This window comes from Rosa chinensis, chromosome 2 (assembly GCF_002994745.2).
Source record: "Rosa chinensis cultivar Old Blush chromosome 2, RchiOBHm-V2, whole genome shotgun sequence".
Taxonomy (NCBI): domain Eukaryota; kingdom Viridiplantae; phylum Streptophyta; class Magnoliopsida; order Rosales; family Rosaceae; genus Rosa; species Rosa chinensis.
In genome coordinates this window covers 74,271,371-74,288,106 of record NC_037089.1, presented here as the reverse complement: position 1 = coordinate 74,288,106, position 16,736 = coordinate 74,271,371, and the positions used below count along the sequence as shown (strand labels likewise).

Genomic DNA, 16,736 nt, shown 5'->3' with positions numbered 1-16,736 from the left:
TATGACGAGTAGCCTCTTGGGCGTGAACCACGAAGGGCGCTTTGATTCTTGGTGTTGATTGGCCATGGAAATATTATAAGCCAATATCGTTATATTTCTATGAAAAAACAATGAAAACGCTCTGCTTTCTCTGTGCGTATGATGAGTTTGGTGTTTGCGTTCGTTTGGCGTTAGAGTTCCTCCTTATACGTCGAAAAAAAAAAAACAGAACAAGACTAGGAATTTGGCTTCTACCATGGTTAGGACTTTTGAGTTTTCTGAGGTTGATAAGAATAAGGAGTCCAGGGAGGATCGAGCTATCAATTCTATTCTTGTTAGGAAACTAAACGAACTGAAGTAACTAGCAATTATCTGTTCTTTGAATTATTTATGAGACTGACGTTGATCATAAACTTAGATCTTGAAAGTCCATTTTAGTGTCCTACACGATTGAAATTGTCTGTTTAAAATCTTAACTCTATCTTACCAACCAATAACTAAGCAACTATTGTATTGCTGCAGCTTAGTCTTTATGGAGAGCCAGAAATGATTTGATATTTAGACAGTAAACTATTCATCCTATCCAAATAGCTAATATTGAATATTTCATTGTAATTTTAATTCCCCAAAGAAATAAAAAAACTCAGCAGACTATCAAATGGTCTCCTCCTAGATCTGGCTTTATGAAATTAAACCTTGATGGTTCAGTGATTAGTAATAACAGCGGTGCTGGAGATTTTGTTTTTCGGAATGCTGAACGAGATCCAATCCTTGCTGCTTCCAAACATCTTGGAGAAGTTGACATCTTAGTCACTGACTCTATAGCCCTTCGAGCAGGTCTTCATGCAGCCTGGATTCATGGCCACTCAAATTTGGAGGTGGAATTAGGAGATTCAAAACTTCTGATCGATTGCATTACTCGTCAAATTCAAAACCCTTGGTGTATCAAAGCTCTAGTCAGTGACATCCTTCATCCTTCTCGTTTGCTAAATATTTATATTAGCTCCTTCAAGCGTGTTAAACTTGAAGCCAAGTTCCTTGCTGATGCAATTGCCAAAGCCAATCCTCCTCAAAGCTGGATCAATGCTCTTCTTCTCTCTGCTAGTCAAGCTTACCTTTTCGATTCTTAAGGTGTTGGTTCTAGTAGAAGAGCTTCTTTGTATTTTGTTTCTTTGTCCCAAAAAACTAAGCAACTATTATCTAGTGACATAAGATGAAATAGTGGTCAGCAAAAGCCTCTCTTATGAAAATAAAGTAAAGGAGATCCAACTTTAATTACCAACAAAATATTCACTGTCAAAAGCTTCCAATTAAAATATAGCCTTTACCGACGAATTTTTCATCTGCAAAAGTCTCTCAAATGAAAATAAAATAGAAGGATGCAACTTTGCCACCGAATACAGCTAAAGTCTCATAATCTTAGCTGACATTCATCGGCAAAAGCCTCTAAGACACCAAATGAAAGGAATGTATATTTTGCGACAACATTCATTGGCCAAAATGCTCCCATAAAAAGAATATCACCATTGCCGAGGAAAGTTTCGTCTCTAATTGTTTTAGTAGTCTGTAACTTAAACCAATATTCGTTTTATGTAACCTCCTCATGTGACTCTTATTTATCGTACTCTTCAGTACATATGTCATAATGCCATACTCGATACATATGTACTTATGAAGATTAAACAGTTGTTTAGGGCATAGAACTTGGTAGCTAGAAGATTGGTGGATAAGCTTTATGAAACAAGCTCCTCCGAATTCCTATAAAAAGGTTATAAAGTCTGGTTGTGGAGATGAAACATTTGAGGCTTCCCACAACATATACTTGAAACTCGTTAATCTTAGGATTGTTTATAATAATAGATGGCATATTCAGTCTAACAAATAGGTATATGTTATTTATGCAAGATTAAGGAGTCCTTCCAACATCACTGAAAGAAAAATTTGTAAGGGTTTTTCAGGAGCTAGACTTACGATCCACAATAGTGTACTAATATGTTTCTAACACATGTCCATTGTAGAATGCACCCACAAAGCTCTGGAAAATTTCTATCTGACTTTCTGACAATTAGGAAATGGAAAGCTGGGATTAAAAACATAAGGATAACGATGTCTACTTAAATGAGGCTAAGCACATGAGACTGATGATACGGTGTCTCTTTAAGTGAGGCTAAACACACCAATATATGTCGTATGTATTTCCAAGCATTGTGGGATTCAACTCGGTAGTTTTCTCAACAATTAAAAAAAAAAAAAAGTTTGGGACCATGATATTCCACCCAAATCATGCTCTATATAAACAAACACCAATTACTGCCTCTACATTTCACGAATCAGTAGCTCTTTCTCTGGTCCAACTATGTCTTGGCTTTATTTGAGTGGCACTGCCATCAACCACCTGCTCATCTCTCAATTCCCAATCCCTTTCTCATACAAAATATCATTCCCAAATCTAATTCTTATCACTCACCACAAGACTCTGCTCATTGGGAGGTCTTTATAGATCTCTTTCTAAGCCAAAACTCAATTCTATGTGATCTTCCAAAGTGCACCAACCTCAAACGTTTAGGCATATAAAGGTCTTCAACATCCTTAGGCTTATATGAGGTAGTAGAGCCTAAGGATGAGATCCTTAGGCCCATTCCCCCATTCTCATTTTGTAAAAAAATATCATATGTTTGTTGTTTGTGACATTTTCTATGCGTTTTTATTAATTTGCACTCTCATTATTATCTTAGTAACTAATGAACATGAACTTATAGAAAAGTGTATCTGTCCAACTGGGTCAAGCTTTTAGGGATGATCGATCTTCACAATGAAAGAAATGCTACGTACTTTGGATTTATGATTAAGAATGATTCAAAGATTACTATTATTGTACGTGTTGAGGAAAAATGCACTATGGTCCTCTTCAATGTACAAAAGTTTGTAAAAATAAAAAATGAATGGTTATTTTTTGTTCATGTACGGAGTGTGAATTCTTTTGGCTAAATTTGCGAGATCTTTTATATAACTTTTGAGGAAATCAATAATATTTGATACCATTCTCAACTTAAGTATGTGACCGAGGGAAAAGATTACAAAAATGAAGAGCTTGCTAGGGCATATTGTTTTGTATTGTATTAATATATATAAAAAATTACGTTTTTGAATTTGTTGTTCTAATATTAATACAATACAAAACAATATGCCCAAGCAAGCTCTTCCTCTTTGAATCTTTTTTCTCAGTCACACACTTGAGTTGAGAACGGTATGAAATGTTATTGATTTCTCAAAAGTTATATGAGAGGTTTGGCAAATTTAGTCAAAAGAATTCACACTCCGTACATGAACAAAAAATAACCGTTCATTTTTTATTCATAGTCCGTACATGAACAAGATCTGCTTGTGAAAATTCGCAACTTCAGGAATTATTGTCCAACAAGACAGTATGAGTTGAAAAATATAAGTTCAACTAATCAATCATTTTGGGGTGGACAAAATGTGGACAGATAGCACTCCGACTTCAAAGCCTAAATCAGCTAAACAGGAGCAAATTGGTCATATCCTAGATGGTATAGAAGACCATTGCCAACGTAACAAATTCTTCAACCTTTATCACCTCTATACCTTAAGGATGGTATTTTCAAACAACAATCTGAATCTGATGATTTGCTTAGCAACGTTTGTGCAAGTTACTGATACACCTGTGTAGCCGATCTCGGATTTGAAGTCTGAGTGCTATCTCTGATTACGTTTCGTCCCCCCAAGAATGATTGATTGGCTGGACCTATATCTTTCAACACATAGTGTCCTGTTGGGTAATTTTTCTTGTATTTGCTAATTTCCTGGAGCACTTCTGCAGATGACATGTCTTTCACCTGAAGAATATCAGGAGATTTGGCCCTTGGAGTATCGTTCCGTTTATTGGCAAGCATTGTCTCGCGCCAAGTCTGGAACTGTTTAAAGAGATCATGAAGTTCTCCAATTGGTATCGGCTGCCAAGGAATGTCGGTCATCTCTCAGTATATGGCAAGAAGTAGATCTGTAAAATCATGGTGGCACAATTATCAAACTTGGGTTAATCGAAAGCAGTAAAGATTAAAATCTTAGGACTAAAAAATAAAATAAAAAAACCCTTTTTTGCCAAAGAATAAATTAGGATAAATCAAACCATAATTATATATACACATCCCTCAACCTTGTGTTTCTCAAGAGATGAATGAGCAGTTATGTTTGCCATATTCGGCAGACGAGATAAAGTGTGCCTTGTTCTAGATGTATCCCAAAAAATCACCTAGTCCGGATGGTATGTCACAATTGTTCTTTCAGCACTATTGAGAGACTATTGGTGAGGATGTGACAGAAGCAGTACAAAGTTTCCTTCATACTGGTGCGGATGTGAAAAAACTTTGGGACATTCTGAAACTCCTTATCTTTAGTCTTATGGATTGCGATCCATTTGGATTTGAGATAGTACATGTTTACCAGCATAGTTCAAAGAAAATGTCCTATGATAGCAAGAGTATGGCTTCCCCGTCTACTTATTGTTTAGGATTTTCGCCTTCGGATTTGGAAGAATTTCCTAAAATTCCCCGTAAAGGGTTGAAGGAAGCCTATGAAGCAAAGTTGACTACGTTGTTGAGTAAAATAACTGAAAATTTGTTTTGGTGGACACAGATTTTAATGATGAAGGAAATAAGTGAAAGAACAACTATTGAAGTGGTGAGTAATATGGAGCCTGATTGTTTGGCTAGAAATTATCTACCATATCTCTGATTATGTTTCGTCCCCCCAAGAATGATTGATTGGCTGGACCTATATCTTTCAACACATAGTGTCCTGTTGGGTAATTTTTCTTGTATTTGCTAATTTCCTGAAGCACTTCTGCAGATTACATGTCTTTCACCTGAAGAATATCAGGAGATTTGGCCCTTGGAGTATCGTCCCGTTTATTGGAAAGCATTGTCTCGTGCCAAGTCTGGTTTGCTAATTTCCTGAAGCACTTCTGCAGATGACATGTCTTTCACTTGAAGAATATCAGGAGTTTTGGCCCTTGGAGTATCGTCCCGTTTATTGGCAAGCATTGTCTCGCGCCAAGTCTGGAACCGTTTAAAGAGATCATGAAGTTCTCGAATTGGTATCGGCTGCCAAGGAATGTCGGTCATCTCTCAGTATATGGCAAGAAGTAGATCTGTAAAATCATGGTGGCACAGTTATCAAACTTGGGTTAATCGAAAGCAGTAAAGATTAAAATCTTAGGACTAAAAAATAAAATAAAAAAACCCTTTTTTGCCAAAGAATAAATTAGGATAAATCAAACCATAATTATATATACACATTCCTCAACCTTGTGTTTCTCAAGAGATGAAGGAGCAGTTATGTTTGCCATATTCGGCAGACGAGATAAAGTGTGCCTTGTTCTAGATGTATCCCAAAAAATCACCTAGTCCGGATGGTATGCCACAATTGTTCTTTCGGCATTATTGAGAGACTATTGGTGAGGATGTGACAGAAGCAGTTCAAAGTTTCCTTCATATTGGTGAGGATGTGAAAAAACTTTGGGACATTCTGAAACTCCTTATCTTTAGTCTTATGGATTGCGATCCATTTGGATTTGAGATAGTACATGTTTACCAGCATAGTTCAAAGAAAATGTCCTATGATAGCAAGAGTATGGCTTCCCCGTCTACTTATTGTTTAGGTTTTTCGCCTTCGGATTTGGAAGAATTTCCTAAAATTCCCCGTAAAGGGTTGAAGGAAGCCTATGAAGCAAAGTTGACTACGTTGTTGAGTAAAATAACTGACAATTTGTTTTTGTGGACACAGATTTTAATGATGAAGGAAATAAGTGAAAGAACAACTATTGAAGTGGTGAGTAATATGGAGCCTGATTGTTTGGCTAGAAATTATCTACCATATGCTTCACATAGTAGGATGAATGATATTATGAATGGAAGTTAGACTCTTGAAAGCTCTTAAGATGCCTATATAAACTTCTTGTCATGTTATTGAATCAATCAAATCTATCAATTATTATTAGTCACGTATTTAACTAATTTAAATATCTTATCCACAAAGGTATTTTGATTGTTTAGAAGCTTTGTGCATGCCTTTGGGTTGCACATCTCCATCCTAGTTTTGTTTGAGTTTATATTTTATGTTTCCATCCTCCCAATAGAATAGCTTCTGCAATATCTATTTTATCAACCTTATACTAGTTGTATCAAGCCTTCCAATAGAAACTCTTCTGCCCTTCAACATATGAACTATTTTTTATATATTTTTTATCTTATAGTGTGATTTTTCTTAAGATTTTTTTTTATTCATATCTCCAAAATTGACATTTGAACTCTAACTTACTTTCTTAAATCAATCTAGTCATTTCAAAAAACAAAAACATACAAAATGCACAATTTAATGGATGTATTTGTCTATGCTTATGTAATGTATTGTTGTACCACTATAGATGAACGTGCTAATAGAAGATGAACTGTTTTTTTTCATTTTTATTTTTTATCTTATAGTATTGTTTCTCTTAATGTTGTTTTTATTCATATCTCCAAGCACATATCACCGCATATATATAGGGAGTCATTCTCAAGCTCGAGCTATTCATTCATTCCATTCCCCCTACTCTAACTTTCTTATAAATAGCTTCTGCTTTGTTTCCATGTCTGACTTGAGCGTCGGATGAAAGAAATCAGGAACCTTCCAGACTTCCTCTTAACGATTTCCTTTGTTGACAGGTCTTTTGAGAAGGATTGAATACAAGCCAAGTCATCTCTTCCTTCTGCTCAATCGCGCGCCCCGTCCGGATTCACGTACAAACAACATTCATATTGTTCTTCGATCAATCCTCCAAGAAATCAAGAAGCGACCTGAGCTCTGTAATTGCATTCTTCTTCTTCATATCATCTTAACGATCGATGTATGGAGTGCCAAATCATTTACTTCGAACAAAAAATCATCACGATTTACTTAGCTCCATTAGAGATGGACAGTTGGATTACAGCCCGTCGGACCTGGAATTAATCTTGCATTTTCTAAGAAGATGGAGCAATAATCCGGTATATGCAAATCAGCATTCTCAACTAGCCTACGCGGTTTCATATCTCGAGTTTTGCTCCTCCCCGGAATTGCTTCATGGTTAATTACTATTCACTTTGCCTTTTATTTTAGTTTTCTTTTTTGGTTTCCTTTGCCCTTCTTTTATTTTTCTGGTTTCTTTTGGGTGATTTAATTCCTTTTGTTTTTTAACGTTACTAATGTGTGATATTTGAATCTCTAACCTACTTTGTTAAATATCAAATATGCTAACTACACCTCCTCAATTTTCCTCACATGCCCTTAGATCATAAAATAATAAAATATGAACCAACATGAGAGTTCTTCGACAAGGGTTCTTAACAGCAAGCAACCACCACCGAGTCTCTTCTTCCACTCTATCCTCTGCGTTGAGTAGCAGTCGGGATAAGCCAAGAGTTTTTTTAGAAAATAGTACCAAAGAATTCAAGCCATATTATAGGGCTACTCCATAGCTAACAAGAACTTTTTATATTATGCAGTAAAAAATAGATGAAGTTAGGTGATTGATTAATAATTTAGTCATGACTACCGGAGTACTTAATGTGTGTATAGCCTACAAAGTTTTCTGAATTCCACCACATTTATTCCTTTAGCAATTAACTATCTCATCCATTAAATTGGATGAAGTTTAAGCTCAAATCTTTTTCTACTTATAAAAGAAAAAAGAAAAAAGAAAAAAAAGTTAATGAAATTCATGTGGCACGACTCGAATGTGAAAGTAGAAAAGGTATATAGCTACTTTGGTAATTGGTTAGACTTTTGGAGAAATTCATACAGTCATACTGTCCCAAACATTAAAGTCAAGATAAGACTTTTTATCTATACTATTATTAAGAGAATAGAGCTTGTTCTCTAAAACTAATTTTTTTTACCAATATGACCTTTATATATTAAAATATTATGAAATATAATTAATCAATAGGGATAATTTAGTAAATTGTAAAATAAAAAAATAATAGAATAAAAATATTTTCAAAAAGCAGAAAATGTGGTAGTTGTACAAAAAGTTTTCCCACTATCTTTAACTTCTCTCCACACACATAGTAGGTGGGTCCTGTTAGTAGATATTAAATTGGGGATGTGGAAAGGCGCTGAGGAAAGTGAAGAGTTTGTTATAAATAGTGAGCAGTTACACACTTGCACCAAACGCTTTATAAGTTGCTTTTTCCCTCCATGCTCTCTCGCTCCCTCTCTTTGAAGCCAAAGAGATATTGAAGAAAGAAAAATCTCTTGGTGTTCTCTCCTTCTCATCTTCATCTTCACTCTCATCAATCTCACTGCCTTTAACGGTATGACTTTCTGGCAATCTTTGGTCTCTCACTCTTTTCTTTCTCTGGATTTCCCAATTATTGTCTCCTTATTTGCTCTTGCTCGTTTGCTATTTCATCTCACAATTCTTGTAACTTGTTTTAGTATTTATCTTTCAATGAAGCTCAGACTAGGCTTTTGGTGAAGTTTATATGTGTACACATTTTTTTTCTCATCATTTTGAATTAAAATCCTGTATGTTTGATTAAGAGAAGTGTGACTACGTCAGGGCCGGCCCTGAGGGCTGCCATCTGAGGCAACCGCCTCAGGCCACCTGCTTTCGGGGGCCTTGGGAGTTTCTATATGTACGTTGTGGATAGTATATATATATATTGTTTCCTTCATAAACCAAATAAGGTGTGTTGCTCCAGTGGAAATGTAGTTATTATGTGTCTTCCCCACCCTGGTTCAAATCACAAGAATGGTTCATTTGCTTTTTTTTTTTTTTTTATCTTTTTCAATCACCATCTTGGACCCTGTGCCCCAGCACTTTAATTTTTTTTTTCATTTACTTATGTTAATTTTTCTTGGACTCAATAGCCCAGCCAACTTTTTTTTTTTTTTTATTGAAAAAAAATATGGGTATGACATGACTATATGTATTTTTGCAGCTAAAAATGTGAGACAAACAAGGTTTCAGTGATGCTTACAAAAATATATATATATATATATATTTAACTAGTTTTTTTTTAAGATATTTAACTAGTTTTGTAATTCAGAAATTTATGTAGGGAGTAGATATCTATATACTGTTGTTTTGTTATTAATTTCATATTTACTTTTATTCAAAATACATAATTTTGTACTGCTATTTGGCGAAAAAAATTTATATGTATATATAGGAGGCCACATTTTAATTCTTTGCCTCAGGCCGTTAAAATCTCAGGACCGGCCCTGGACTACGTACTTCATGGTTATTATTCATTAGAATGTATATAACATGCTTGGAAACAGCTTTTACACCATTTTGAAACATTATTATCTGAGTTTGTGTGTTTAGCCTTCGACTTTCAGAAATTTCTCATAGGTTTTGTGTTCTTAATGCTTCATTTCTGATGACTGGTTGAGTACATCATGATCTGCTGCAATCGATACCTACTGTAGATCAGTGAACTTAGCTTGATTAATTATAAGAGTTATCTGAGCATATATGTTAGTATGTTACTCTATTTAGTCGGCTCAACATTGAAAGAGCAAGATCCATGATCCATATTAATAAGTGTATATTTTGGCCTTGGTGCTTACTGCCTATGTTGATAAGTAGCCATATCAGAATCATGATCATATCAAAATCTTTGTATAGTAGTAAGTTCATCAATTTATTCTATATGATTCCAATGAAGATGACAATCATTTTTCCCTACTTTACAAACTTAGTTTATTCAACCTTGCATTGGTGCCTTGTAGATTTCTTTGAGTAAATGATGGTAGCTGGTGCCAAAAATGCAGGTGGGGACGCAGATTTGCCCCCACCCCCTCCAACCATACCATCCAATTTGAAGCCAGAACTATTGGCTCCGCCCAAGTATTCTATTATGACTAGGCCATGCAGGACTGGAACTACTGGACGGGGCATAACTTTGCTTGCCAACCACTTCAAAGTTTCAGTGAATAATCCAGATGCTGTATTTTATCAGTATTCTGTATGTAACCTCATATGACTCTTATTTAATTTGATGCGGTTTATTGTACTACTCTGGATTAGACCAATGCGTTAATGCAATACTATTTGCAGGTTCACATGACTTATGAAGATAATAATCCAGTTCTTCCAGGGATGGGAATTGGGAGAAAATTGATGGATAGGCTTTATCATACATACTCCATGGAATTTGATGGCAACAAATTTGCATACGATGGGGAGAAATCTCTGTACACATTTGGTCCTCTACCACTGCACAAGCTCAATTACACAGTTGTGCTGGAGGAATCAGTTTCTAGGCCACAGTATGACTTCACCTTTCCTTTTCCTACCCATGGTCATTAGAATTCTTTTTTGTTGACCTCATTTGCATTGTCCAACCTGTAATCTTTATTTATTTATTATTATTATTATTTTTTATAATGTTATAGTGAAACCGGCAGCTCTAGTGTCACTGAAAAACGGATGAAACTATCTATTCAGTCAAAGACTTTCAATGTAGAGATAAGTTATGCTGCCAAAATACCTCTGAAGCCAATTGCTCTTGCCCTTAAAGGAGCTGATGCAGATGATGGTCAAGATGCATTGAGAGTGCTAGACATAGTCTTAAGGCAGCAAGCAGCTAACAGGTAGCTCTCTATATCTTTCTCATGTATAAATTTACTACATTGTTTTCCTGTTACTATACTTGTATTTCTGTGAGCTCTAAATTCATTAACTATGACCATTAAACATGCACAGGGGATGTCTTCTAGTAAGACAGTCATTCTTTCAGGATGACTCCAGATGCATCACTGCTGTTGGAGGTACCGGTTTAAGTACTGTTCGGGGCTTCCATTCCAGTTTTCGTCCCACTCAGGGTGGTCTGACCTTGAATATGGGTACAAAATTTTGTTGCCTTTTTGTAATCTCTGTGGTTGCCTACACTTGTCGTCACTTGTCACTTTTTCTGTTATGGCTTCTTGCAGATGTATCTACTACACTGATCTTAACCCCTGGACCAGTGATTGATTTTCTGAAAGCTAACCAGGGTGTACAACACCCCCGCAACATTGACTGGGCAAGGGTAAAAAATAAAAATAAATTTGACCAAGGTTCTGATCTAGCCATCAACTAAGGTTTCTGAAAACTCAATTTCATGTTAACATTCAGGCTAAAAGAATGCTGAAAAATTTGAGGATAAAGACAAGACATCACAACATGGAATTCAAAATTACTGGCTTGAGCCAGAATCCCTGCCGTGAGCAATAGTATGCTTATCTCTTGAAATATCTTTCCTCCTGTTGGTTAAAGTGTTCATCCTAGATGACAAATTCATAATTGTCTTTTTTCTTTTTTCTTCTATTTAAGTTTTCCTATGAAATTGAGAAGTGATGACGGAACTACTGTGGAGCAGACTGTGGACATTACTGTATATGAGTATTTCACCAAACATCGTGGCATAGAACTTACCTATTCTGCAAACTTTCCATGCCTTGACGTTGGCAAGCCAAAAAGGCCTAACTATGTGCCACTCGAGGTCTGTTAGATAGCTTCTTACGCCTAATACACATGTTCTTATATCCCTCATGTTCTTGACTTGTTGTCCCCTCCTCAATGTCTCTTCTTATTTTAGCTTTGTTCCCTTGTTTCCCTCCAACGGTATAAAAAAGCATTATCTTCAAAGCAGAGAGCTTCTATAGTTGGAAGTTCAAGGCAGAGGCCTCAGGAGAGAATAAATAGTGTGACTAATGTAAGTTTGCATGTTACCAGAGTCCCTTTTTTTTTTCTGGTGTATGTAGCAAATATTTTTCTAATCGTTAACATCACAGGCTGTAAGGAATTATGGCTATAATGATGATCCTGTGCTTGCTGCATGCGGTATATCCATAGAGAAGCAATTGACTCAGATTGAAGGTCGTGTACTTGAGGCTCCGAAGGTTAGACATGTCAGTGTGTCCTTGATACTCAATCTAATCACTTTCTAAGGCACTCTCTTTTGATGAACAGTTGAAGGTAGGCAACAGTTCCGATTGCATGCCTTCAGATGGGAGATGGAACTTCAATGGCAAGGTATTGTATCCACCTTAATAATAAATGACATCTATCAGTAGATTTTTGAGACAAATGTTCAGCTGGTTCTTTTTCCTTCTTGACCACAATTTAAATTTTATTTTAGCTATAATTCTGCTGAATTGATGCTCCTATCTCTTTTGTCCCAGACATTTTTGAACCCCAAACACATTGACAAATGGATTGTTGTCAACTTCTCTTTGGAAAATTGTGATACTAGTCGCATCTCAAGGCAGCTTTATGACATTGGGAGGAAGAAGGGCATTGTAGGTTACACCACCAGAGATTTTTCTTTTTAACCTATTGCTTTTTTACTTATGCTATTCTGTGCAGAGAATTGAGTACCCAATCACATTGATTGAGGAACAACCACAGCTTAAAAAGCAAAGCCCTATTGAAAGAGTTAAAAAGATGTTTGAACAGATTAAAGTGAAGCATCCTACAGAGCCACCAAACTTCATTCTTTGCGTTTTACCAGAAAGAAAAACTTCTGATATATATGGTATGGCATTGTTATTTATAGTTGCATTCCAAGTATCTCTTGGTTTAATCATACATTTATATATGCTCATCTCCATTGTATAGGACCGTGGAAGAAAGAGTGCCTTGTTGACTATGGCATTGTCACACAGTGCATTTCTCCTCCCATGAAAAAAAATAATAGGGAGAGAGAGCTATCTGAACAGTACCTCACTAATGTACTTTTGAAAATCAATTCTAAGGCAAGAAACTAAAGCTTGAAATCTGTCTCTACTTTTTTAATATGTGGACACTATTGATTTCTTCTTTTTGTTATTATTACAGCTTGGAGGAATAAATTCTTTGTTGGCAACAGAACACTCTGGGGTTGTTTCTCTAATTAAAGATACTCCTACAATGATTTTGGGGATGGATGTATCTCATGGGCCTCCTGGTCGATCAGATATTCCTTCTGTTGCTGCGGTAATTACACGTTTAGTTTCTTTCGATATATTTTCCACTTCATTTATGCTTAATAATCATGTTTCTGCTACAATCTTCTGGAGCTATCAGGTTGTTGGCTCTCTACAGTGGCCACTAATTTCACAGTACAGAGCGGCTGTAAGGACACAAAAAGTTCGTAAGGAGATGATTGATTCTCTGTACAAGCCACTGGAAAGTGGAGAAGATGATGGTATTATGAGGTATATAATGAAACCAGGCATTTAGTATCTGTAGCAGTAGATCACATGACTATTTAAATTTCTTTCATTTCCCAAAGGGTCTTATTCATTCCTTACACTCCTTTTCTGTAGATTGTGATATATTTAAATAAAGTGGAAAACTTATTTAAATAATGTGGAAAACTTCCTTGCCTTGTAGGGAACTGCTTAAGGAATTCTATAAAACTAGCAAATGCAAACCAACTCAGATTATTATCTTCAGGTGTGTATTATGGCATTGTGTTATTTAAAATGTTAACCATCTTTTAAAAAATGCTCATTGTTTTGTTTTGGTTCCTCAAAAGTGATATCCCCTTCACAGGGAACTTGAATACTTTCATAATCGTGCCATGTCTGTCTCATTTTATATCTTAAATCTTTGTAGAGTTTAGATTTGATGTAACCTGGCTGTTCAGGCTTTTTAAATCATTAATTGGAGCCTTTGTGTTGGCCTGAAACATGTCCACAAACATTTCTGATATCTTGCCCTATCATCTTCATATGGACTCTATAAATCTTCATCACCAAGTTTTTTCCTTAGCCTAACTAGTTCACTTAATTAATTTGGACTTGAAAATATGATAAGACTATCTAATTCATTATAGGGATGGAGTCAGTGAATCGCAATTTAATCAAGTTTTGAATGAGGAGCTGGATCAAATTATGAAGGTTCATTTCCAATTCTTATGGCCTTACTCAAGAAGCCATTTTCTGGCAAGGTCATGGACCGTCTGTGGCTTGTTCATAGGACCTACCATCAATGGCTTCCTGAATTTTGTTCTTTCTATTCTCAACATTGATTGTTAATTTTTAATTTTACAGGCTTACAAGCACCACCAGAAGGTTGATGAGCTTCCAAAATTTACTGTGATTGTGGCTCAAAAGAACCATAATACAAAGCTATTCCAAGCTGGTTCTCCCCAGTATAATGTTCCACCAGGTCTTCCACTTTCTGATTTTCATTTCACTTTGATCATTGAACCATAATACAAAGCTATTCCAAGCTGGTTCTCCCCAGTATAATGTTCCACCAGGTCTTCCACTTTCTAATTTTCGTTTCACTTTGATCATTTCTCTGGTTGTCTTATTATCTTCCTTAATTTTTCTCTTTGCAGGAACAGTTGTGGACACAAATATTGTGCATCCAAGGAATTATGATTTCTATATGTGTGCTCACAAAGGCTCCATTGTAAGTTAAGAAAAAAGAAAAAAAAGAGTGCTTCAGCAACAAATTGTTTACTGTTACCTTTATATGCAGCTGATTGTGTAAGAATCTTACATATGTATGCTCTAATCTATGCCAGATAATCTGTTCTACAAATCCTAAGATAATCTGTTATACAAATCCTAATTTGTTTCCTTTTCTGCTAACCTAATGTTTGTCTTTGTCTGTTGTTTTGCTTCCTACAACAGGGAACTTCTAGGCCAGTACACTATCATGTCTTGCTCGATGAGATTGGCTTTTCTGCCAATGAACTGCAAAACCTGATCCACTCTCTTTCCTATGTGTAAGCTTTTCATTTTCAGTAAATCACCTCATTATGATAGCGCTTATTTTGAATAACCTTTCATTTGAATCGTCAATCTATATTTTTGTTACCATATTGCAGGTACCAGAGGAGTACAACTGCAGTCTCAATTGGTAAAGCTGCACACACTTGATGCTTTAACTTGTTTTTTCTTGAAGTAATAAATCTACTACTACTTGAATCTTACTATTACAACTTTTGTTTAATTTTATTTTTGTTTCTCAGTTGCGCCCATATGTTATGCGCACCTTGCTGCAGCCCAAGTAATGCAGTTTATGAAGTTTGAAGATCTCTCGGCAACTTCATCATCAGGAAGGGTCAGTGTCACTACATCAGAGAGTATCCCAGTGCCTGAGCTCCCTAGGCTTCATGAGAAGGTCCGCAGTTCCATGTTCTTCTGTTGATCAGATTGCCGCTGCTTCATCTAGCACTGTTTAGGATTTCTACCCCAAACTTAGCAGACCTCTTGGTCTGGTTTCGAGTATCTATATTCTTGACTCTTTAAGCTAATTAAGTTGGGTTTATAGGTTTATGCATTATGATATGGACCTGCATGGTCTTGGAATCATCATTCGACATGTCTATCTCATTTCTTGTTATTATTCTGAAAGGTACCAGGTGACAATTTGTTCATGCTTTAATATAATAAAGGTGACATTCAACTTCAACTTCTTGTCACTGGTCTCTCTGCCTTGGCCTGTTTTACTACTTAACCTAAATTTTAGTTTCACTTGCTAATTTGGACAACTGCTAAGCGCTAACAAAGCTTAAATTGGAGAAAAGATTACGATCAATAGACCCGAATCAGGTAGTACTGTTTCCAATCTTCAATGAACTGAAACTTATAGCAAAACCAAGCAATGTGCTAGGTGAAGTGGGGAAATCAGTGACAGACTCACTGTCGAAAATTGTAGATGGGAAGATTGCTTGTAACAGCAAAGGGAAAAAGTTGCATATCAATCTAAACTGTAGTCTAACAAAGAGTACTATGTAAGTCTAAAAGTAAAGGTATCCCATCCTTTATTAGGTTAATTTGTTCCCCGGAAAATTCCTCCTATATTTAACTCCTTTCCAAATTATCTTATACAACAGTCCAAAGCTTTGTGATGGATATCTACCTAAAACCCCCAAACTAAACAGCTTCCCTACCTGTAGTTTTCAACCATTTTTGCTAAGCTGCTTTAACTATCTTGACCAACTGCCAACTTCCCACCTCCTTTCCTACTTGTATTTGTCTGCTATGACGTTGCTGCTTTTGCTTTTTCTTCTTTTTCCTTAAACACACACATACCCCTTTTTGTTGGTTCAACATCCAAATTCCAAAGAAACCTTCCCAGAGCGCTGTTGTGTATGTTAATGGCTTAATGCTAGGTGAACCATTTTTTTAGGTACCATATATGCATTTCACCTTATGTAACAGCTGATGTGGCAGAAAATCCAACCTATCACAGAATTTCATTAAATGACGTTACTGTGTCACATCAGCTGCCACATAAGATGATAAGATGAAATGAAGTTGGTACCCAAAAAGATAATTCACCTAGCATTATTCATATATTATGTGTTCAGAAATTTTTAATAAATAAATGGTATGCGTCCTTTCGCGATGTTATAATCATACTCTACTTAAAATTAAATAAGACAATGACACTTAAACTAACAATTGGTATTTTCCCTCCTTTATAGTGAACTGATATAATTATGTACATGACATCTTACTGTGCGAAATTCATTAAAAGTCAAGAACTTGTGACAGTGAAGGCTGAACAGAGAATGATTCAATTGGCCAGGCGAAAATTTCCTCACTCTTGTCTCATCACCTTCTTTGCTGGGATATTTGAATCTAGAAACGTGAATTTCTTGAATTGTTAGGCTATATGTAATTCTTTCTTTTCAAATTTACTCATGTTTTGGCTTTAGGTGGTAAAGGAATTAGAAAAAACAATACACTCATCAGTTTAGTGGATGAATCATCGAAAC

The 16,736-nt window shown here is 35.8% G+C and overlaps 1 protein-coding gene across 3 annotated transcripts; it reads left to right on the top strand.

Moving 5' to 3' along the window:
- The first annotated feature begins 8,204 nt into the window (after positions 1-8,204).
- Positions 8,205-15,405, top strand: LOC112190389 (protein argonaute 16). Of its 3 annotated transcripts, none has more exons than XM_040515133.1 (22): positions 8,205-8,333; positions 9,760-9,995; positions 10,088-10,299; positions 10,426-10,623; positions 10,736-11,060; positions 11,147-11,244; positions 11,345-11,513; positions 11,610-11,726; positions 11,806-11,913; positions 11,984-12,046; positions 12,196-12,312; positions 12,380-12,548; positions 12,632-12,768; positions 12,851-12,988; positions 13,079-13,209; positions 13,388-13,450; positions 13,833-13,896; positions 14,050-14,167; positions 14,343-14,416; positions 14,641-14,735; positions 14,838-14,869; positions 14,982-15,405. In XM_040515133.1, exons 2-22 carry the CDS (start codon positions 9,774-9,776, stop codon positions 15,158-15,160), a joined length of 2,829 nt encoding a protein of 942 aa, XP_040371067.1. In that variant the 5' UTR covers positions 8,205-8,333; positions 9,760-9,773; the 3' UTR covers positions 15,161-15,405. The 3 variants fall into 3 exon arrangements, with proteins under 3 accessions (XP_040371067.1, XP_040371068.1, XP_040371066.1); XM_040515134.1 differs by lacking the exon at positions 8,205-8,333 and having other exon boundaries at positions 9,353-9,995; positions 10,736-10,875; positions 10,963-11,060; positions 14,982-15,404; XM_040515132.1 differs by lacking the exon at positions 8,205-8,333 and having other exon boundaries at positions 9,353-9,995.
- The last annotated feature ends 1,331 nt before the right edge of the window (positions 15,406-16,736 follow it).